The sequence below is a fragment of the Tasmannia lanceolata genome, unplaced genomic scaffold, assembly GCF_043159265.1.
Source record: "Tasmannia lanceolata isolate RefF3 unplaced genomic scaffold, GAP_Taslan_0.1 ptg000012l, whole genome shotgun sequence".
Taxonomy (NCBI): domain Eukaryota; kingdom Viridiplantae; phylum Streptophyta; class Magnoliopsida; order Canellales; family Winteraceae; genus Tasmannia; species Tasmannia lanceolata.
The window spans coordinates 53,343,667-53,364,632 of NW_027518689.1; the positions used below are offsets into that span (position 1 = coordinate 53,343,667).

A 20,966-nucleotide genomic window follows, 5' to 3' on the forward strand; every position below is an offset into this window, starting at 1 on the left:
ATTAGCAAAAGAAACATGCACAGATGGTTCAATTCTATAATAGAAAACTCAGGGTCGGGCCGGGTCAGGGTACCCGAGGCATTAACCTAAAACCCGCCCGACCTGAGTCAGGGTCTAAAAAAATGAACCCTGACCCGCCCTCTGGGTTAGAAAATCCAGCCCTGACCCTGTTCGGGTTCAGGGCTGACCGGGCCAAACTTGCACCCCTAGTTAGGCCCATATTATAAAAACATGGTACTGACTATTGCTAATACTAGTAGTGTAAAACTTTTATTAAATTTTTGAATTAAAATTTTCATTCTATTTACATGGGAATAGGAATATGATGCCAATTCTTATATCTCATTCTATCCAAACGCAGGTTTCTTTAAAAACACAAGTAGGGTTTATTACTACGCCCTCTCTGTGATTCAAGATGTTGGTATCTGTAATTTAGAAGAGGGTTGGCGTGAGTACTAAAAAAGATCACGAGGATCTCTCCAGGTAACAACCCTTCCCTATCTCTTTGGTTTATATTTATCAATGTAGTTTTGGGTTTTTTAGCTCTTCAGATTTAGACGAATAGCCTCTGAAGATCAACATAGAAGATTAATTCTCAATGGCTTCGAAGATAAGTTGTAGTCGTAAGATGTTTAAAGGTAGGGATATTGTTAATCTGATGGATGGCTACTTGAATGGTGATATTTGCATGGAAATCCTCTCTCGATTGCCTGCAAAGGATCTCATTAGATCCAAATGTGTTTGTAAATTATGGAACATTTTAATTTTAGATTTCCTCTCGAAAAGATCAACCCTAAACTTCTCTGGTCTCTTATATACGACCATAGATGTTACTGTATCTGCTCGTCTTGGTCGTGTGGAATATGCATCATCCGGACAAGGTGCAGAAGAACAAGTTCTCAGTTTTTTGCCATCCTATTCTGATCTTCAATTGGTAGATTGCCAAAATGGGTTGCTTCTTTTAGTTAAATGGGTTTCAAGGATCTTCTACGTTTGTAACTTTTTGACGAAGAAATGGATTGTCTTGCCTCCTTGTCCGCCCCGCAAAGAAATGGATCTTCCATGTTATCCTGCATTAGCTTTCGATCCTTGCACTTCCGCTCACTTTAAAGTCATTCTCTTCTATTTTGACCAGCAACATTCCCATATAGGGCTTCAGATGTTCTCTTCGGAGATGTGCAAGTGGGTTGAGTCTAAGCTGGTCTTCCAACTGCCACCATCTTCTTTCTTTGGAGGCAGGTACTTGGATGGAAATGCTTTTCTGAATGGAGTTGTGCATAAGCTAGTAGACCCGTATTACATTTTTGGATTCAATGTGAAGGAAGAGAGTTATCGAGTGATCTGTTTGCCCGAGGACGTGGAAAATTGCTCCTTAGGATGTCTAGGTGTGACTGGTGGGTATCTCCATTATGCAAAATGCTCCGATTTCCAGCTGCAAATCTGGATGCTTAAGGATTATGATAATGCTGCTAATGAGTGGATCCTAAAGCATAGTATTGATGTCTCAACCTTGGAAAACAAATATCATTGTATACTATTCCAAGCCAAGGCTTTTCATCCAGATTTCGACATTGTTTTTCTTGAGGGATGGGGTAAGATATTTTCCTACCATCTTAACAACACAAGATTGGAGGAGTTCTGCACTTATAGTCCTGGAATGACTCGTCGCATCTCCTCTACAAGAGTCTGCCCTTTCTCTCCTTGCTTATATGAATCATGCCCTTTAGGTTTATGTTCTTCATTGGCTCAACCTTATGTTTGGTAAAAAAAAGATAGCCTAAATCTGGGTCTGGCCTGATATTAAGAAACTTATGATGTGTGCTGGCAATAATTTATTACTTGTGTGTTTTCCAATTCATTTATAATAGAGCGAAATGGGAGCAGGCTAAACCGTGAAAACGGTTTTGTTATAAGTTGTAATAACTTAGAGTTTCCTGTGCCTTTTCCCCTTTACTTATAATTTTGTTAGAAACCATATGTGACCATTGAAATGGAGCAATGAAGTCATTGTTGTTGGTTGTTTATTACTTTGTTGTTGTTGATTCTGAATTATTGGATTTTTCTTTTTTTCTTTCTTTTTTTTTGTAATGCGATGCCTTACCTTTCTTTTGTGTTAGACTGGTCGTGGAATGGGAAGTGTGGATTGAGTGTCAACATTGTTCCCTTGATATGCCTTGAGATCCTTCACATTGAAAGTCAGACGGATTCCCATGTCATCTTGAACTTCTAGTACATAGGTGGTAGAACTAATCTTCCTCAAAATTTTATATAGAACCGCACTTCACGAATTTAGGTTCTTATAGGAGTCCTTAAGAAATTGCTTTTTGGAACTCTGAACATGATCACATCTGCTTCTTGAAAGTCAACTAGCGACGATGTAGGTCCGTCCTTGTCTTGTATGCTTCATTGCTATGCCTAATCTTCTTGTGCACTTCATTGTGTAGTTCACGCAGATGTCAATCGAATTCGTCTACTTCAATACTTGTTCTTGCTTCGATGGTAAATGTATGGGGTCAATTGCCTTTCGTGGTTGGATACCTATGCTACTTCAAAAGGACTCTGTCCTGTGGATCTGTTAATGGAGCTGTGTTGTGAATGAATTCTGCAGTAGACAATATTTGATCCCATCTACATCATAACCGATTAAGTATCATAGTAGGTCACCGAAACTTCAATTTACAACTTTTGTTTCATCGTCGATCAGTGTATGGAAAGCAAAGATAATTGGAGCTTTGTATTACGATTCTTCCATTAGGTGCTTACTCAAGTCTTGCCAAGGTTCATGTAGAACTAATGGTGACATGTACAACCCCTTGTTATACTGTCGTCCTTTTGCTAGCTGGCAAATGCGGCAATACTTACTGATTCTAGTGACATTGTTCTTGAGGCTGGACCGAAAGAATTGATCTTCTACCATGACAGTGGTCTTATAACGACCAAAATGCTCTGCAACGCCCCTAGAATGCAACTCCCAAACTACTTGATCACACAAGAATGTGTGTTAAGACAGAGGATAGTATGCTTGAAATGACACCCATTGTGAATAGTGTAGTCCGTGGTGCTATCGTGCTGTCTGATGATGATGTCATTGTAGATGCTCTTTCTTTCATTTGCTATATATAGGAATATAATCAAAATACACAACTAAGAAAGCGTGAATAATTATCATAAATGTGTTGGGATGTTGGAAAAGTTGAAGGACATAACATGCCACTCGTAGAATTCGTCCTTCGTTTTGAATGCCATCTTCCATGGTGCTGAAATCTTTGTATACAGAGTAGTGATTTTTCAACTGGTTGAAGCCAATGACGTGAACGATCATGGAGTGTAAGAAATACACAACCTTGCTTAAGGCGTCAACCACCTTATTATCTGAACAATTGGGAAATATTCAAGTACCTAAAAGAGCCACTGTTACAGTGAAAGGAGTTGCCACGAAGTTGTCAATAATAGATTACCCAGAGAAGTAGGTAAAAGAAATTTCCATCCAAGATTTAATAGTTGGTCCTTTCTCATCCTTGGTAAAGTCCATCTCGTCGAATGCTCCCAGGTTGATGCGATGTATTCCACCAACAAACTCCTTAGAAATCAAATAGTATCTTCAATGGCGTAGTGTCTGGATCACATCTTATACTTCTTTTATTATATGTGGAGCACTTGCTGATCTGAGTAGAGAACAAACTGATGTGGTATTTTTCCACGGCGCATCAGCCTTATATGTTTGGACTGCATTCTTCTTATAATTAGGCCATTAAGTGATGACCTTAGTAGTAGTCTCATGTTTCATTAAGGGTAGTTTACGAATTTCATGTTGTATTAGGGTCTGCCTATACAACTAGTTTGGGACAAAGGCTTTGTTGAGTTGAGTTGAGTTGAGTATTAGGGGCTGCCTATATAAGGCCCCTTTCCTTCTTATAATTAGGCCTCTGTTTTTTTGGGCAGGGATTTTCCTTTGAGAGAAATTTGAGATAGAGCATTGCTCTTCTCTTTATCTTTCATCTTTTTCTTTTAGGATTATGGGATTTGAAGTTTGGTGTCCTAATCTTTGTTCCATATCATCAATTTCTCAATTCTTGTTGAATGCAATATTGTTATCACTTCAATTCCGCAATTGATCGATCCCATGCGTCCCCTTGCGCATGGCACAGATCAAAATTTTATCATTTTCTACAAAAAATTTAAAAAAAGAGGAAATTTTTTTAGATCTATCCGATCTCCGTAATTGGCGAAGAACCCTTCCGGATCCAATTGCGTCAATTGGTATGAGAGCCTTGCTCCAAGGCTTCCTAGCTCTTGCCGATTCTAGAGAACTTTCTGTACAATTTCAAGGAAATTAAGAGATATCATCTCTGATCTGTGCCTTATTGGTCTATGAGCAGCTGTTGCGGAAATGCATAGAATCCTCTCAAAGTTAGTGATGATTTTCCCTCCGTTTTAATCCAGCGAGTTGCTGATCTTCCTTGAAGTTTTGAATTAATAGCTTTCGCAAAGACCTTCTCTTCTGCACAAGCTTTGAAGTGTCTTCCCTGAAATGATCATCAGTTCAATCCAAATCTAATGAAATCGTTTAGAAGAAATGGAGCCATGAATCCCATAGTTACTGTTTGTTTGGTATCCTGCTGCTCTAATGAAGTTTTTGTTATGATTCTTGCTCATTTTCAAGATGGAACAAGAAGGACCTCATCTCTGATCATTAGATTCTGAATTCCTTGAAGTTTTTTTTCCTGCAATCCAGTTCTTTAACTGAATATATCTCAGCCATTGATCTGGAATGAGACTCCTCTAACCTACTACTCTTAGTAGGATTTTTCCTAAAATCTGGTCTTGGTGCCAAATTCCAATTCCAGGGACGTTTGGACAAGTTTTTTCTCCAATCTCATCTCTCCACAAGTGACGGCAGTAACTACCACGAAAATAACACTTTAATCTTCTTTGTTATTGGAAAAAAAAACTATATGTGGCTTGTAAGAATAGGCTCGAGAAACCTCTATGGAGATAGTGGTGTCTGTCCAACTCCATTGGACCATTATTCCATTTAGCTCTATTTGGAATTGAGGATCGGCCTAATTAAAGGCATCATTTTCAATTGAGGAAGTTCATTTTCTGAGACTGGTTTGTTTAAAATCACTATTTTACTGAATCGGAAAATCAGAGAGAAGAGCGGGCATCGGCACCACCATTTTCTCTGGCCGGATTGCCGGAGCTCCGGCCAACACCTCCACTCGGATATGTTCTCCCCAATCCTCTTACTCACTATCTTCCACCTCTAGCTAACTTCAGATCTAACCCTTCTCTTTCCCTAAAAGCCCCGCAACCATCTCCCCCACAACTATTTCCGACCATTCAAGGTCAGATCTGTTACGTTGCCATCTCCCTCTCCACTACCATCACTTCTTCTCTCATCTTCTCCACCTAAGCTTCTTATCCACCATGTTCAAGACTTGAACGCTCTGCAATTTTTGAAAAAATTTAGAGCACAAAGAGAGAGAGAGAGAGAGAGAGAGAGAGAGAGAGAGAGAGAGAGAGAGAGAGAGAGAGAGTGGTTCAGATTTTCCTTCTAGATCCATCTTCTCCGGCACCGGAGCTCCTGCTGGCGTCCGGCTAGAGGCTTCATCATTTGGTAATTTCTGGATCAGATCTTTTTCAGTAGTCAGGGCGTTGAACATTGATTGCAAGGAAACAATGATGTGCCCGGAAAAGAGCTGATGGGCGGATTGGCAATGTCACCATTGTTCTTACCAGAACTTTACTTGGAGGTGGAAATGTAGAATTTGTAATCGAAAAATAGAAAATCGGGGTGTGAAGGAAAAGGGGGTCTCATCCCTTAAGAAGCCCTTTCAAAAAACAGGGTATGGAAATTGGTTCTGCACCCCATGTCAATATTCTAACTTCAGTTGGCGAGAAAACTGTTGTTGGTGTCGACAGAGCAAAGTGCCATCCAGATGGGTTCCTCGTCTGTCTTCGTCTCAGCCTTGCCTGAACTTGACTAGAGAAGAGGATGGTCAATTGCCCGATTCTGGCTCTATATCTTACAGGAATAGAGAAGATTTGGTCATCTCGGGTAGGGAGGTGGATGCCCGTATGGAATCCCTAAAATCCTGTTTAATTGGGAAAAGGAAGTGCCCTAACGAATCGACTGAGGATATCTGGGCTTGGGCGCAAAAGGCTTGGCATGCTCCATTTTTACAATGTCCTTGCATATTGTCAGAAGAGGAGCTGATCTTTAGTTTTGAATCTGAGGCCCAGGCTTCGAAGATTTTATCCAAATGCCCTGAGGTTTTGAGTCCTCATATGTGTTCTCTTGCTCCCTGGAGTAAGGAGTTTATCCAAGGTGAGAAAAGTTTGTGGGTTAAATTCTATGGAGTCCCTTTCCATGCCTGGGCCATATCAACGGTGGAAGCATTGGGAAGTCTATTTGGCAAAGTCATTGAAACTAAGATGGAAGGAAACCATCAGCATTGCATGAGCTTTGTTTCGGCAAAAATCTTGGCTCCCCGAAGGATCATCTCAGGGTCTTGTGTTACCATTAACCTAATGAATCATATCTATGGAATTAGTGTTGAATCATTTGACTTTCCGGAGAGTAGATCCTCACCCAAGTTGTCTTCCCAGGAGCCTTATCTCTTGCCTGGTTTGGCCTCGGAATCGTTTCCAGTTAGGTAGCCGAGTTCTTGCTAGTTTGCCTTCGTGACACCCAGCCTGATTTCAAATTTCAAATTTCAAATTTCCTAACTATTCCTAGGGTGCGTTGGAAAGTTGACCTTATTTTGATTTGTTTTTCATTGGCGGGGGTCGGTCGAGTTTGATCTTTAAGCCAATTGACTGGGGTTTTCTTATATACTTTTTTAAGGTTTGGTTTTGAATGGATTATGGGTGAACGTCGGTCCTCTTCTTTGGGGCTTTTGGTTTGATAGCAAGATTTGGAGGTATTGTCCGTTTTATTTTGGGGTTAAATTCTGCTCTGGTTTGCTGTATGAGGTTTTTTTTTTTTTTCTTGCATTTCTTTTCTTGGGTTTCCTCTTGAGGTCAGTTCTGACAAGAGGTAGGGGATCTAGTAAGTTTAGAAGATTGGGATGTGGATCTTGTCAATAGGGAAACGTTTCGTAGATTATTTCTTTGATTACTTCCAATTAGGAGAACAGATCAGGGAAGTTGGTTTTGGTTTTGTAATATTTTGTACCCGGATGAGGTGTGGTTGGATCATGGGTATATACCCGAGCCCGATATTATATTATGTTGTGCCAGCAGGCTGGGACCACTGGTCCCGAATGCCCCTTTTGTTATTAATGAATTTATATCGCCTTTAAAAAAAATCACTATTTTACCCTCAAAATGCATTGGCTTTGTCACGCCTTTCCCTCTCAAACGAAAGCCTTTACTTTATGCTTAAAACTAATGAAAAGCATTAATGCAGGAAGCTCATTCATTATTATTTTATTTTTTTAGGATAGCATACGAAATTATGTTGATGTGATTAAGGATATGTATGATGGAGTAGTAACTAGCGTCAGAACCACGGATGGCACGTCTAGTGAGTTTCCAATTACAATAGGATTGCACCAAGGATCAGCTCTAAGCCCTTGTCTTTTTACGCTAGTTATGGATGAGCTTACCTCCGTATCCAGGATGAGGTGCCGTGGTGTATGTTATTTGCAGATGACATAGTATTAATCGACGAAACCAAAGCAGGAGTAAATGCTAAGTTAGAGTTATGGAGAACTACTTTGGAATCCAAAGGTTTTAGATTGAGTAGGACTAAGACAGAGTATATGGAGTGCAACTTTAGTAATGTAAGGAAGCGGTGCGAGGATGTAGTAAATATGACTGGATAGGAGGTACCTAAGATGGATATATTTCGCTATCTTGGTTCAATTCTAGATAAGGAAGGAGAGATTGAAGAGAATGTTAACGATAGAATAAAAGCAGGTTGGTTGAAGTGGAAGCTTGTCTCAGGAGTTCTGTGTGACCGTAAAATCCCTACCAAGTTGAAGGGAAAGTTTTATAAGACAACTATGAGGCCAGCCATGCTGTACGGCTCAGAATGTTGGGCCATCAAGAAGCAGCATGTGCATAAGATGAGTGTAGCGGAGATGTGAATGCTTAGATGGATGTGCGGCCACACAAGGTTAGATAGAATTAAAAATGAAGACATTCGTAAAAAGGTAGGGGTGACATCAATTGAGGAGAAGATGAGAGAGCACCGCTTAAGATGGTTTGGACATATCCAACGTAGGCCTTTGGATGCTCCGGTGAGAAGAGGCGACTCGTGCCAAATTGATGGAGTAAAAAGAGATAGGGGCATAGTTTGGTTGTGGGAGGCGGTGCTAAAGCTTTTTGGTTTTTGGTGGCCTGGTGTTCCTGTGAAGATTGCTAGTTTTTATGGGGTATGGGTGGCCTGGTATTTGTGACAATGGTACATATGATAGATGCAAATGTTTCTAAGAAAAATCTAAAGGATGTAATCCACTGAATAGAGAATAGGAGAGCTTACAATCCATTGTAACTGTTTTGGTTTACTTTGAATTGGATCCGGGAATGCCCGTCCCACTTCATTTTAATATTTTAGAGTGCAACTTTAGTAATGTAAGGAGGCGGTGCGAGGATGTAGTAAATATGACTGGATAGGAGGTACCTAAGATGGATATATTTCGCTATCTTGGTTCAATTCTTGATAAGGAAGGAGAGATTGAAGAGAATGTTAACCATAGAATAAAAGCATGCTGGTTGAAGTGGAAGCTTGCCTCAGGAGTTCTGTGTGACCGTAAAATCCCTACCAAGTTGAAGGGAAAGTTTTATAAGACAACTATGAGGCCAGCCATGCTGTACGGCTCAGAATGTTGGGCCATCAAGAAGCAGCATCTGCATAAGATGAGTGTAGCGGAGATGTGAATGCTTAGATGGATGTGCGGCCACACAAGGTTAGATAGAATTAAAAATGAAGACATTCGTAAAAAGGTAGGGGTGGCACCAATTGAGGAGAAGATGAGAGAGCACCGCTTAAGATGGTTTGGACATATCCAACGTAGGCCTTTGGATGCTCCGGTGAGAAGAGGCGACTCGTGCCAAATTGATGGAGTAAAAAGAGGTAGGGGCATAGTCTGGTTGTGGGAGGCGGTGCTAAAGCTTTTTGGTTTTTGGTGGCCTGGTGTTCCTGTGAAGATTGCTAGTTTTTATGGGGTATGGGTGTCCTGGTATCTGTGACAATGGTACAGATGATAGATGCAAATGTTTCTAAGAAAGATCTAAAGGTTGTAATCCACTGAATAGAGAATAGGAGAGCTTACAATCCATTGTAACTGTTTTGGTTTACTTTGAATTGGATCTGGGAATGCCCGTCCCACTTCATTTTAATATTTTGAATTGCAGGCTGGGACTCCTGGTCCCGAATGCTATCTCAGTATTAATGAAATATGTCATCTTTCAAAAAACAAAAAAAAGAGGTAGGGGCAGACTGAAAACAACTTGGGTAGAAACAGTGAGGAAAGACTTGATAGCTAGGAACATAACAGAGAACATGACCTTGGATAGGATATAATGGAAGAAAATGATCCACGTAGAAGAACCCAACTAGAGCCAGGATTAGAGCCGGGGTAGATTCCTTTCACCTTCTTCATGAAATTTTTCGAAAGGATTCATTGAGCCGACCCCAACTAGTTTGGGACAAAGGCTTTGTTGAGTTGAGTTGAGTTGAGCATACGGTATAGTGTAGTGTGGAGTTTCTTCTTACAACAGTGATAAGTCATGCCTTTATAATATATATTTACATGCGTACGTACATGGAATGAGGAATGATCCAATGCATCAGGGTATTTGCTAGGGACCATTGCAGAAGGCATTTCGCGGGCTGGCTGTTGCATGAGAGAGCAGCCACATAGGATGAATTCAATGAATAAGACAAAAAGTGAGCCTATGTGGCTGCTCTCTCATGCAACAGCCGGCCCTCGAGATGCCTTCTGTGATGGTCACTTGCAAATCTCATGCATCAGATATAAACTTATTCAATGATTTATGTACAATAAACTACCATCAGATGCATCAGATCACTATCTGAGTGTTCAGGCAGCTGGTTCTACCACGTGCTCAAGCATGACCCTGCATTCTGGGCCCATGACTGTCTATAATGTAGTGGGATTCACCATCAGGTCATGATATTATGTCCATGTGTCGTATACACCATTTAAATGATGTATGCAATATACTTTGGGTCATTCCTTGTATATAGTTATTTAAAACCTATGCCACATTTCCGTGGGCATATTTCAGTGGGGAGGACGCTTTGACGTGCATGTTGAGTAGTTCTTCTACCTGTTTCATGGTGCATGCATTTATATATGTATGTTGAGGTATTCCTGCTAAAATGGGTATTCTCATGGTCTGAAACCTTGGCGCATATGATATTATATTGATCAGTATGCATCATTTTTATAGGATTTTTTTGAATAGTGGAAAATGCAGTTTGCTGCTCAACTCTTTTTATAAAAATATCAGCCTGTAATTCAGAAATTCTGTTTGAATGAAAAGGCAAATCGTCGGGAAGAGGGATGCCTAAAGATAATAAGAAGGCAAAAACGGGTAGTTGGCTTGGGGATTGGGCTTGCTCATTCTGTGATTACCATAACTTCAAATGGCGGAATCGGTGTCGATGGTGGTGTCGATGGTGCTATCAGGACAAAAAAGAAAACGATCCCTTCACTTGGTTCAACTCCCATCACTCATCCACACAAGCCATCGGCAAGCGGTGGTGGTGAGGGCATTTCGTGGCCGGACTCCGGGGTTATCTCGACAACTGTTGAGGAAGGGATCCCGTCATTATCTATCTCGGGTAAGGAAGTGGAAGTACGAATGGATATCTTAAAAACGTGTTTAGTTGGTAGGAAGAAGGATAAAAATGGGACTTTAGATGATCTTTGGCATTGGGCTAAAAGATTTTGGGATATTCCTACCCTCACATGTCCCTGTGCCCTAGCAAGGAATGAAGTTATTTTTATGTTTGAATGAGTGGATTTGGGTGCCAAGATTCTGGCCAAGGGGGTTGAGGCATGTGGGAATAAGTTGCTCTCTCTTTCTGCTTGGAATTGGAACTTTGTTCAGGGTGCGGAAGAAACTTGGGTTAATTTTTCTGGTATCCCGCTACATGCATGGGCCACTTCAACGGTTGAAGCCTTAGGAAACATCTTTAGACCGGTTTTGGAACTAAAGATGGAAGGAAGCCATAGACAATGTATGAGCTTTGCGTCGGCTAAAATCCTCGCTGCTAGATGGAAGCTATCCTGTCCTTCTCTTCTTCTTCGGATATTGGGTGCATGCTTCACTATAGGAATTGAAGTATCCCATCCGATAGATAGTAATGGTCCCAATCATGCTCGGATTCCCTCAGCATCGACTCCCATAGAAAATCAAGCCTAAATCCACCATATCCATTGAGCTCGCCGGTCTTGGATCGAATGGATTCTTTAGTGGGTCGTAAGTTCGATTGTGCTAGATCACCGGCGACTCCTGTTGAGAGTCATCCGTTGACTGACCGGAGGATCCTTGGAAGGAAGACTGTTGAACCTTAAGGGCCCACCCTCTTGAATTCAATATTCAAACCACACCAACCAAAGAAAAAACAAGGAAAAGAGAAAGGGGTATTCCCCAAGAACCCTGGTCCCGAATCCTCTAGAATCCGATGGAAATGTCTCGGGTCCTGTAACCAATCGTTTTGTACAAAATGGTCCTTCACCTGTCTGGCCTGGCATCTTCTCTAAAAGGAAAGACTTGTTTTTACCAGAAAGGAGTACCTCGATCATTGATCCAAGCAAAATAAATCAAGTAAACCTAAGGAGCCTGCTGGAATGCATTCGAAATCAAATAAGACTTTGGGCATTTTTTAAAATGAGAGATCTGGATTTTGGACAACACTCATCTGGATCGATTTTCAAGGTTTTAAATTCTAATTCTTGCTCTCTATGGAAGCGGAGAGTTGGTCTAGAACTTTCAGGGGAGTACCATTTTGACCGTTATTTTCCTCCTCCATGGAGTTGCTATGCCAACATTAATGTAGCCTTGTATCTGTGTGCTTATAATTTTGTTTGGCTATTCTTGCATCCAAATCCAATCAGAATATAGGATCTGTGTGCCTCTCTGTCATGTTTCGTTTAGCCACTCCATTGGCATTTACGTCCTCTATTAAAAAGGAATTTAAATATTACACGACAAGATGTATTCTAGAAACGAGTGGTATTTTTGAGCTGCTTGGAAACAATGAATTTTGAACCCTTTAAAACTTGAACTTCTATTCCATTTTATATGATTCTGATAACTTTGGATCATTAAAAGAAAGCCTTAACATCTGCTACAATGAGGGTTGATTGATATCACCACAGTTCTTAATTGAGGATTACAATTACAACTCTAGTATGTGTTGAATGCCTGCTTGTTAACCGTGAGATAAAGTGTGGAAACCTATGGTCATTTTAAGTCTCTTTTGGAAGTTTGTTGATCTATGTTGAGTATTTAATTACTAGCCTACCAAGTTTATGTTGATTAGCCCCAACCAAAACCCTTCCCTGCAAGACACACTTAGGCCACGTTTGGATACCTCATGTTTTTGTATTTGTATTTGGATTTGAGTTTTGGATACAAAATACATCAATCATCTTTATGCTCATGTTGTGTGAGAGAGAGAGAGAGAGAGGTACGTCTTGCTGCTGCTGCAGCAGCAAGTTCGAGGAGCAGCGGAGCAGCGGGGTTGAAGGTACTTGCCACAAATATGAATTTCCAAATAATGTCTTACAGAACAGATTTGAAAATCAGATCTTTTTCCACTGTCGTTGCTGATTTGGAAATTTAAGGATTTGATCCAAATCTAAATCTCAATTGCCAAATGTGAGAAATCCAAATCTAAATCTTGTGGGTATCCGAATGTGGCCTTTGTGTTTGTTTGTAAGACTGTGTGAGCATCTGTTGGTAGACTAGTGTCATTTACAGTTCAAAACAGAGGTACATGAAAAGGGTATCTTTGACAAAATCTGCTGGTTGCGTAATTCAAATGGACTTGAGATAGGTTGGGACCCAGACCTGATAACTGATTCTGTGTTGATTGCTATTCTCGCCACATTGAAAACCAGAACTTTCCATGAATTTTGCTACATCACGTTTCATTTATTCATCATGGTTGCTGCTCACATTCTCTTTGTTTCGGGGGGTATTTTGTTGTCCCTTGAAACCTATCTCACATTTGGGATTCAAACCTGAGCTATACTGTGTACTATAATATCCATGGTATTGACTACTGATATATTATTTTTGTCAATGGAAACTGTTCCTAGACTTCCTTGGTAAGAGAATGGATCCAGTTGTGTTGGATGTAGTGATGTAAATACATATCCATGTTGGGGTATTTTAGTTATTGTACATGAACCTTAGTCACATGCATATAATGCATGTTTGAGAGGGAGAGACATTCTTCTCTCTTCCATTTTCTCTCCAATGGAGCTTCGAACATGGTATCGGAGCTGTACGTTCTGATTCGTTTAGGAGAAGTGAAGAATCTCTAACAAAAAATTACTGTTCACAAATGTGAACAGCACCGCATGAACTAGACCGCTAAAGTGCTGCTACAGTTCCGCCCCCTACCCTTGTTGCCACCCTGTGCCGCCCCCTCTCATACATGCCGTCACCCCTCCCTTTCTTCTTGATGTTGCTGCCCCCTCTTCTCTATCTTGAAGCCTCATTCCTTCTTCCCTCCCATTACTCCCTAATCCTAACCCTAAACCTAAACCTTAAACTTAATCCCCATACTTCTGCTGCCCTGACCCTTCTCCACTATTGTTACCGCCCCGACCTCCACAAATCTGTCGGGCCCCTCCCCTTGTTGCTTGCATCTGTGGTGTTAGTCCTTCCCTAAATTGGTGGTGATAACCTATGTCATCAAAAAAAGTGTGAAAAAGGGGATCTTTCGTTTGAATGTTCTTACAAGAATACTAGTATTCCGGGCCCATGTAATGGATGGGTGTAAAATGGTTTGCCCTATCCAACAAAAACATGAGTTGCGAAATGGTCGACCCCAACCAAGAATGATAGCAATTTGTTACTATGGAGAATACATCTAAGTGGGGCCTCCAATATCACCGCCATCTTCTTTCTTCGACGGCCAGTACTTAGTTGGAAATGTTTTTCTTAAAAAACTAGTTCACGCGTGATGGGGACTAAAAATGACCCTCGAATCACAAACCGACAGGTGGCAGAAGGATAGATAAGTGATTATACCACCTAATAAGGGGTAACTAAGTAATCATACCACCCCCTCTAGAAGAAGGTTCTAGAGTAAATTTTGCCTAATCACAGGTTGACACTTGTCTGAGGACAGAAGGGTAATTTAATACCCAGACTACAACTATAAATAGCCTCCAATGACTCCAAGGTAGGGGTCCGAATCTCAAAATTTACTATTCATAAAAGATGTTCCTTATTTGTTGCACTTACTGACTTAAGCATCAGAGGGCCTTCCTCGAGTAACCATTCTGGGTCGGTCGTCTGACCGTTTGCTAACTCGTGTAGGTCCACCTCAGAAGAGCTCTTCTGAAGCCATATAAGCAGATCTCCAATTTTTTAGCGCAACAAATTGGCGCCCTCCGTGCGACCCAAACAAGAAGCCATTACAGATCTCAATACATGGTAGTTAGGAAGAGCGGCCGGGCCGTATCAAACTGAGTTGCATAACCTACGTCTAGATCAACCCCCTCAGGTTCATCCCTCCTCCGATAGAAGGGCAACCCTCGGCTCCACCCGAGCCACATGCTCCAGCAGCAGTGCCCTTTAGAACAATACAATGCACTGGTCCAGCAAGTGGCCGCTGGCAGATCAATATAAGAATTTGGTTCAGCATCCCCCACCATGAACTCATCCCTAAACTCCACCGGTCCGACAAGAGAGAACAAACTCTGAGCAACGGTATGTGCCAACAACATCCACACTCACCCGATTGACATGATCTCCACCCGAGGAAGACCAGATCTCCAACTAAAACCGAACTGGTTAGCTAAAGAGTGCCAAACCCAAGTCATTTAGCTCAGGTAGATTAAAAGCCGACCACTTTGGTTACGTTCTCTCCAATCCGAGCACGACCTCAGAATGAGAACTAAAAGCCAACCTTGGAATAAGAACTATAACCGAACTAGCTAGTTAAAGTTTATAAAACCTAGGGCACCAATCACGAGCAATATAAAGCTAGCAACTACGCTTACGGTCTCAGCGGTCAATATAATCCGAGCATCCTCAAGTTAAGAATAAAAAACGAAGCGAGCGATAACGAATCATAACATGCAAGTCATTAAAATCGGCGAAAATTTGCAGTTGAACTCTGAGACTTAGAAAATTTTCATGACTTGCATTCGTCATTCAAAAAGAGATACATAAGGGGGGCTTCGAGGCCAAGGATCACAAATGAGAGACAATAAAGATGAACAAGGCTCAAGCCTCAGGAGCATCCTCCTGCCTGATTGGCTGAGAGGCTAAAGGAACTGTTTCTTCAGCATCCTCAGGGGCTGTCGGTTCGAGGAAGATCTCCTCCAAAGAGATGGATACTTCTCAGACACCATAGCCTTGCAGTCAGCAAACCCACGGTGTACGAGTCAGCGGTAAGACGGAAAAGTTCCTCCGCTTTGGCCTTCACCTGGGCCGACCTGGTTGGTACGAGGTCTTTTACCATCGACTGATACCTTTCACAATCCATACCAGAAGTCTTCTTTGACTTTCCAATCATATCACCGCACCAGATTTGCAGTGAATAGAGGGATGCTCGTATCCAAGGGCTCACCAAAAACATCAAGCAGAAAAACAATCTTCACTTACAGAGTATGTCATGGAAACATTCTAATAAACTATTTATCTTCCATCAAGAAAGCAAAACAAGAGGCAGTTGCCATATATATATATATATATATATATATATATATATATAGAGGAAAGTGTTTCTACTCGGTCCCCTAGATAAGCTTATCTACTCCTCCCTTTAAAAAAATACAGTGGGCCCACGCTGTTTGGATGATCCAAAGCATTCATTTGATAGGTCTTAACATAGATAGGGTGTGCCCAAAAAATCAGCACCAAAGGGTCATCCTAGCCCTTCGTTTTGTTGGGCACACCGTGTCCAAAATGGACGCATATAAACGTGGACGTTTATATGTGTCCATTCTGGGCACCACAAGGCACTACAAAACGAAGGGCTAGGATGACCCTTTGGTGCTGATTTTTTGGGCACACCCTATCCATGTTAAGACCTATCAAATGAATGCTTTGGATCATCCAAACAGCGTGGGCCCACTGTATTTTTTTAAAGGGAGGAGTAGATAAGCTTATCTAGGGGACCGAGTAGAAACACTTTCCTCATATATATATATATATATATATATATATATATATATATATATATATATATATATATATATATATATTTATTTTTATTTTTTTTTGAGAAATACTGTGGCTATATATATATATATATATATATATGAGGAAACTGTTGGTGAGCTTAAGCTCACCAAACTTATGGTGAGCTAGCTTGCCCAATCACATGGGGGCCCACTTTGTTAGGATGATCCAAACCATTCATTTGAAAGTCCCTTACATAGATGGGGGGGTGTACCAAAAATCAGCTCCATAGGATCATCCTAACCCCTCCATTTGTGGAGGACAAAAATGGACAGACACAAATTTGCCCCATTTTTGTCCTCCACAAATGGAGGGGTTAGGATGATCCTATGAAGCTGATTTTTGGTACACCCCCTATCTATGATAAGGCCTTGCAAATGAATGGTTTGGATCACTCCCCAAAATGTGGGACCCGTGATTGGGCAAGCTAGCTCACCATAAGTTTGGTGAGCTTAAGCTCACCAACAGTTTCCTCTCTCTCTCTCTCTCTCTCTATATATATATATATATATATATATATATATATATATATATATATATATGGTGTGTGTGTGTGTGGGGCCACACTAATATACAGACTTTAGTTAGTGATCATCTTCACCTTTGATTTATCATGACTTCGTACTTTCAAAATGTTCATACACAAAGCCTCACTTCACTGATCAAACAGCCTTAAAATAGATTGATTGAACAATGACAATGCAAGAAAACACAAAATCCTCACGTGTGACCAATTCCCTATTGCTAAGTGCACTCTCGTTTCCCTTCAACATTATTTGAACTGCGTTACTAAACGCCCCATACGCTTTTCCCCCTTTGCCTTCGGCATTCATGTCTGCAGACGTCTCGTTTGCCTGGCACCCACTTAGTAGGATTCCCTCGTTGGGCTGTACCATCCGTGGGTGGTTATCATTCGGATGGAATTTGGTGCTGTCATTGTTCGCAAAGAGTTCAGAGAGGTGAATGCCGATGTTCGGAGACTCGATACAGGATAGGGATGATAGGTGATGGTCAAATTGAATAGAAGGGACTGATTTTTGGGCGATGAGAGGACCCCACAGGATCAGTGGTGGTGGGGCCGATTTGTTCTTTCTCCTTGTCGATGAGTCCACCTCTGTGGCATGAGTCGGAGAGGATGGTGAAGCTTGCTCCCTCTGCCTCCGGCATATGGTTGACCGGGTGCCGGAAGTCGACGTCTGAAAGAAAATGATGGATTGTGTTAAGCATGCAAGACTGACTCGCTACTGTACAGTCCACCTAATGTGTTGGAGCTTCTCTACAAGATAGAAAGTACGCGTTTTTTCATTCAAATCCCTAGTTCACAAAGTATTTCTCAAAAGCCGATGATTCTGGCCCCCCTAGCATGTTTTGATAATTGCACTAAACCAACTTGTCTTATATTAACTTGCTGTCAAAGTTTATTACAATTCCCAAAAAGCTGTGAGAAGCCAAATAAAAAAACAAGGTGACTTAGTGCAGTTACTGATATCAGTTGCCTTATTAAATAGTCCACCTAATGTTGTGAATTAAGCATTTAAGTAAGTAAATCACCGATCGAGTTAAGCATTTAAGTAAGACTCACAACCGTACAAAGTCCACCTCATGTTGTGGGTTCACTACAAGTATAAAAAGTGGAGTGTTTTTATGCAAATCCCTAATTTATAGGGTACTTCCTAAATAATTATTGAAATTACAGGTTAATTAGAAAGTTAGAAAATAGGGCAAATGATTAAAAAAATGCAAATATTATGCTAAATTGTTAATAAAGGGTAGATATTTAAAAATTATTAAAAAAGGGCTGGGAGGTGAGAGAGTATCAGTTTAATGACAAATATACCCTCACTTTCATTCATTTTCCCACCATTTCTTAAGCTCTTTTTCTTTCTTCTTCCTCACCTTACCCAGGGAACATCAAAAATAGCAGAGCCATTCCCATCCTTTGGAAGGTCTAATCCCCACGGTTTTCTTTCTTCTTCCTCTCCTCACCAAGGTGAAAAATACCAGTGCAGCCATTGTCATCCTTTAGAAGCTCTAGTCCCCACGTTTTTCTTTCTTCTTCCTCATTTCCTCAGATTTTGCGAGTGCAAGAGGAAGAGGTATCATCTTTAACGTTTTAAAAAAGAGTAATTTATAATTCAATAAGCAATTTTTTCTAGCATTGCTTTTTAATCTTCTATTTTATTTCTTTTGAAAGGAATTTTACATGCTAAGAGTTCCTTGAAGACTTGATAGTGGCAGAAATTGAAAAAGCCCAAAGACCTATACTTATATTAGCATCGGTAAGTATATGGGTATTATGAGTTTATTTGGTCAAATACAATTTGATATTCTCATATATGATTTTAATAATTCACTGCTAGAAATAAGAAACAGTAGAGGAGAGCAAGATAGCTGTTACTAGAAACAAGATAGGAGAGAGGTTATTGAAAAAAAGATTAGGAACTCATTTTGGTAACAGTTATAAATTTTGTGAGGTTGTGTAACAACTCGGCCTTCACTTTAGGGTCGAGATTAAAAAAATATGCTTAGATAGCTCAGCTCTTTACAAAAAAACTGAAAAATGATTCTTCCTGGATTGCCGTCTGAGAAATTTGCAATGTCCGGTCAAGAACGTTGTTAACCATGATTTTTTTGTGATCTGGCCGAAGAAGTATAAGAACTAAGAACATCAAGAACTTTGAAAAGCATGCATGTTTCTGTAGCTGTTTTGTATCTTTTTTTGATTTGCTTCATTCTCTTCTTCTTCTTCTTTTTCTTTTTTACATTCTTTAATTTGATTTTTTTTTAATTCGTTGATTTGATTTGTAACTGTTTTTGTTTTTTATTTTTTGTTCCAATGTTTCACCATAACCGAGACCCCGTTCTAAGATGGTGTTACAGCCAACGTGAAAAATACCAGTGCCGCCATTCCCATCCGTTGGAAGCTCTAATCCCCACGTTTTTCTTTCTTCTTCCTCACCTCACCCAGGCAACGTGAAAAATACCAGTGCAGCCAATCCCTATCCTTTGGAAGCTCTAATCCCATTGTATTTTGTTAAAAAAAAACACCATTACTTGTGAGAAATTTGAACGTCGGTGATAAACATAGCTCCAAGTATGTCCATGCTCCTCTACTTCGATAGGGTTTAACAGTTTATGAAGGTTTTCATATTTTGTTGGGATTTTACATTTTATGGAGGTTTTCAGTTTTGTTAGGTTTGAACATTTTATGAAGGTTTTCATTGTTTTGTGTTGGAAAAAAGAGAGAAATTACCCAAGTTGTTCTATGTTGGTTGTATAATTGTTTCCATTGTTTTGTTGGGTTTTAAAAGAAAGTTAGAACCACCATATTCTCTGTTGGAAAAAGACCATTACTTGTTTCTACCCAATTTGGTTCGTACCGGTTCCGGGGTAGAAAATGTCGCTCTGTACTAGGTCCGGCGTATAAAATGTGGTTCCTCAGTGGTTCGGAGGTATAAAATTTGGTTTCGTACTAAGTTTTAGGGTATAAAATGTGGTTCCGTAGTGGTTCTGGGGTATGAAATGTGGTTCCCTAGTGGTTCCAGCGTATAAAATGTGGTTCCTAAGTGGTTCCGGGGTTGAAAATGTGGTTCCGTAGAGGTTCCAGGGTATAAAATTTGGTTCCCTAGTGGTTACGAGGTATGAAATGTGGTTCCGTAGTGGTTGCGGGGTATAAAATATGGTTCCCTACTGGTTCCGGGGTATAAAATGTGGTTCCCTACTGGTTCCGTGGTATAAAATGTGGTTCAGGAATATAAAATATGGTTTCGTAGTGGTTCCGGGGTATAAAATGTGTTTCCCTAATGGTTCCGGGGTATAAAATGTGGTTCCCGAGTGGTGACGGGGTCAAACATGTGGTTCCCTAGTGGTTCCGGGGTCAAACATGTGGTTCCCTAGTGGTTCCGGGGTAGAAAATGTGGTTCCCTACTGGTTGTGACGTATAAAATGTGGTTCCGTAGTGGTTGCGGGGTATGGAATGCGGTTCCCTAGTGGTTCCTGGGTATGAATTGTGGTTCCGTAGTAGTTCCGCGGTAGAAAATGTGGTTCCCTAGTGGTTCCGTGGTAGAAAATGTGGTTCCGGAGTGGTTGCGGGGTATAAAATGTGTTTTCGTACTGGTTCCGGGGTATAAAATGTGGTTCCCGAGTGGTCCCGGGGTAAAAATGTGGTTCCCTAGTGGTTCCAGGGTAGAGAATATAGTTCCGTAGTGGTTCCGAAGTATAAAATGTGTTTCCGTAGAGGTTGTGGGGTATAAAATGTGGTTTCGTAGTTATTCCCGGGTATAAAATGTGGTTCCGTAGTGGTTGAGGGGTATAAGATGTCGTTCTGTAGTGGTTCCGGTGTATAAAATTTGGTTCCGTAGTGGTTCGAGGGTAGAAATATGGTTCCCTAGTGGTTCTGAGGTATAAAATGTGTTTCAGTAGTGGTTGCGGGGTAAAAAATGTGGTTCCCGACTGGTGATGGGTAAAAAATGTGGTTCCGTACTGGTTCTGGGGTAGAAAATGTTTTTACCTAGTAGTTTTGAGGTATAAAATGTGGTTCCGGGGTATAAAAT

General features: G+C 40.8%; 2 protein-coding genes across 2 annotated transcripts; one reads left to right on the top strand and one right to left on the bottom strand.

Annotated features, from left to right (window-relative positions):
* Nucleotides 1–395: 395 nt before the first annotated feature.
* On the top strand, nucleotides 396–2,027 carry LOC143887454 (F-box protein At5g49610-like). The gene has a single exon (XM_077391537.1). It carries the CDS (start codon nucleotides 599–601, stop codon nucleotides 1,763–1,765), a length of 1,167 nt encoding a protein of 388 aa, XP_077247652.1. The 5' UTR covers nucleotides 396–598; the 3' UTR covers nucleotides 1,766–2,027.
* A 15,048-nt stretch (nucleotides 2,028–17,075) lies between these two features.
* LOC143888941 (metacaspase-9-like) lies at nucleotides 17,076–18,426 on the bottom strand. The gene is made up of 2 exons (XM_077393321.1): nucleotides 18,415–18,426; nucleotides 17,076–17,609 (listed from the first exon to the last, which is right to left on the bottom strand). The coding sequence occupies exons 1-2, from the start codon at nucleotides 18,424–18,426 to the stop codon at nucleotides 17,076–17,078; spliced, it is 546 nt and encodes a 181-aa protein (XP_077249436.1).
* Between the last annotated feature and the right edge of the window lie 2,540 nt (nucleotides 18,427–20,966).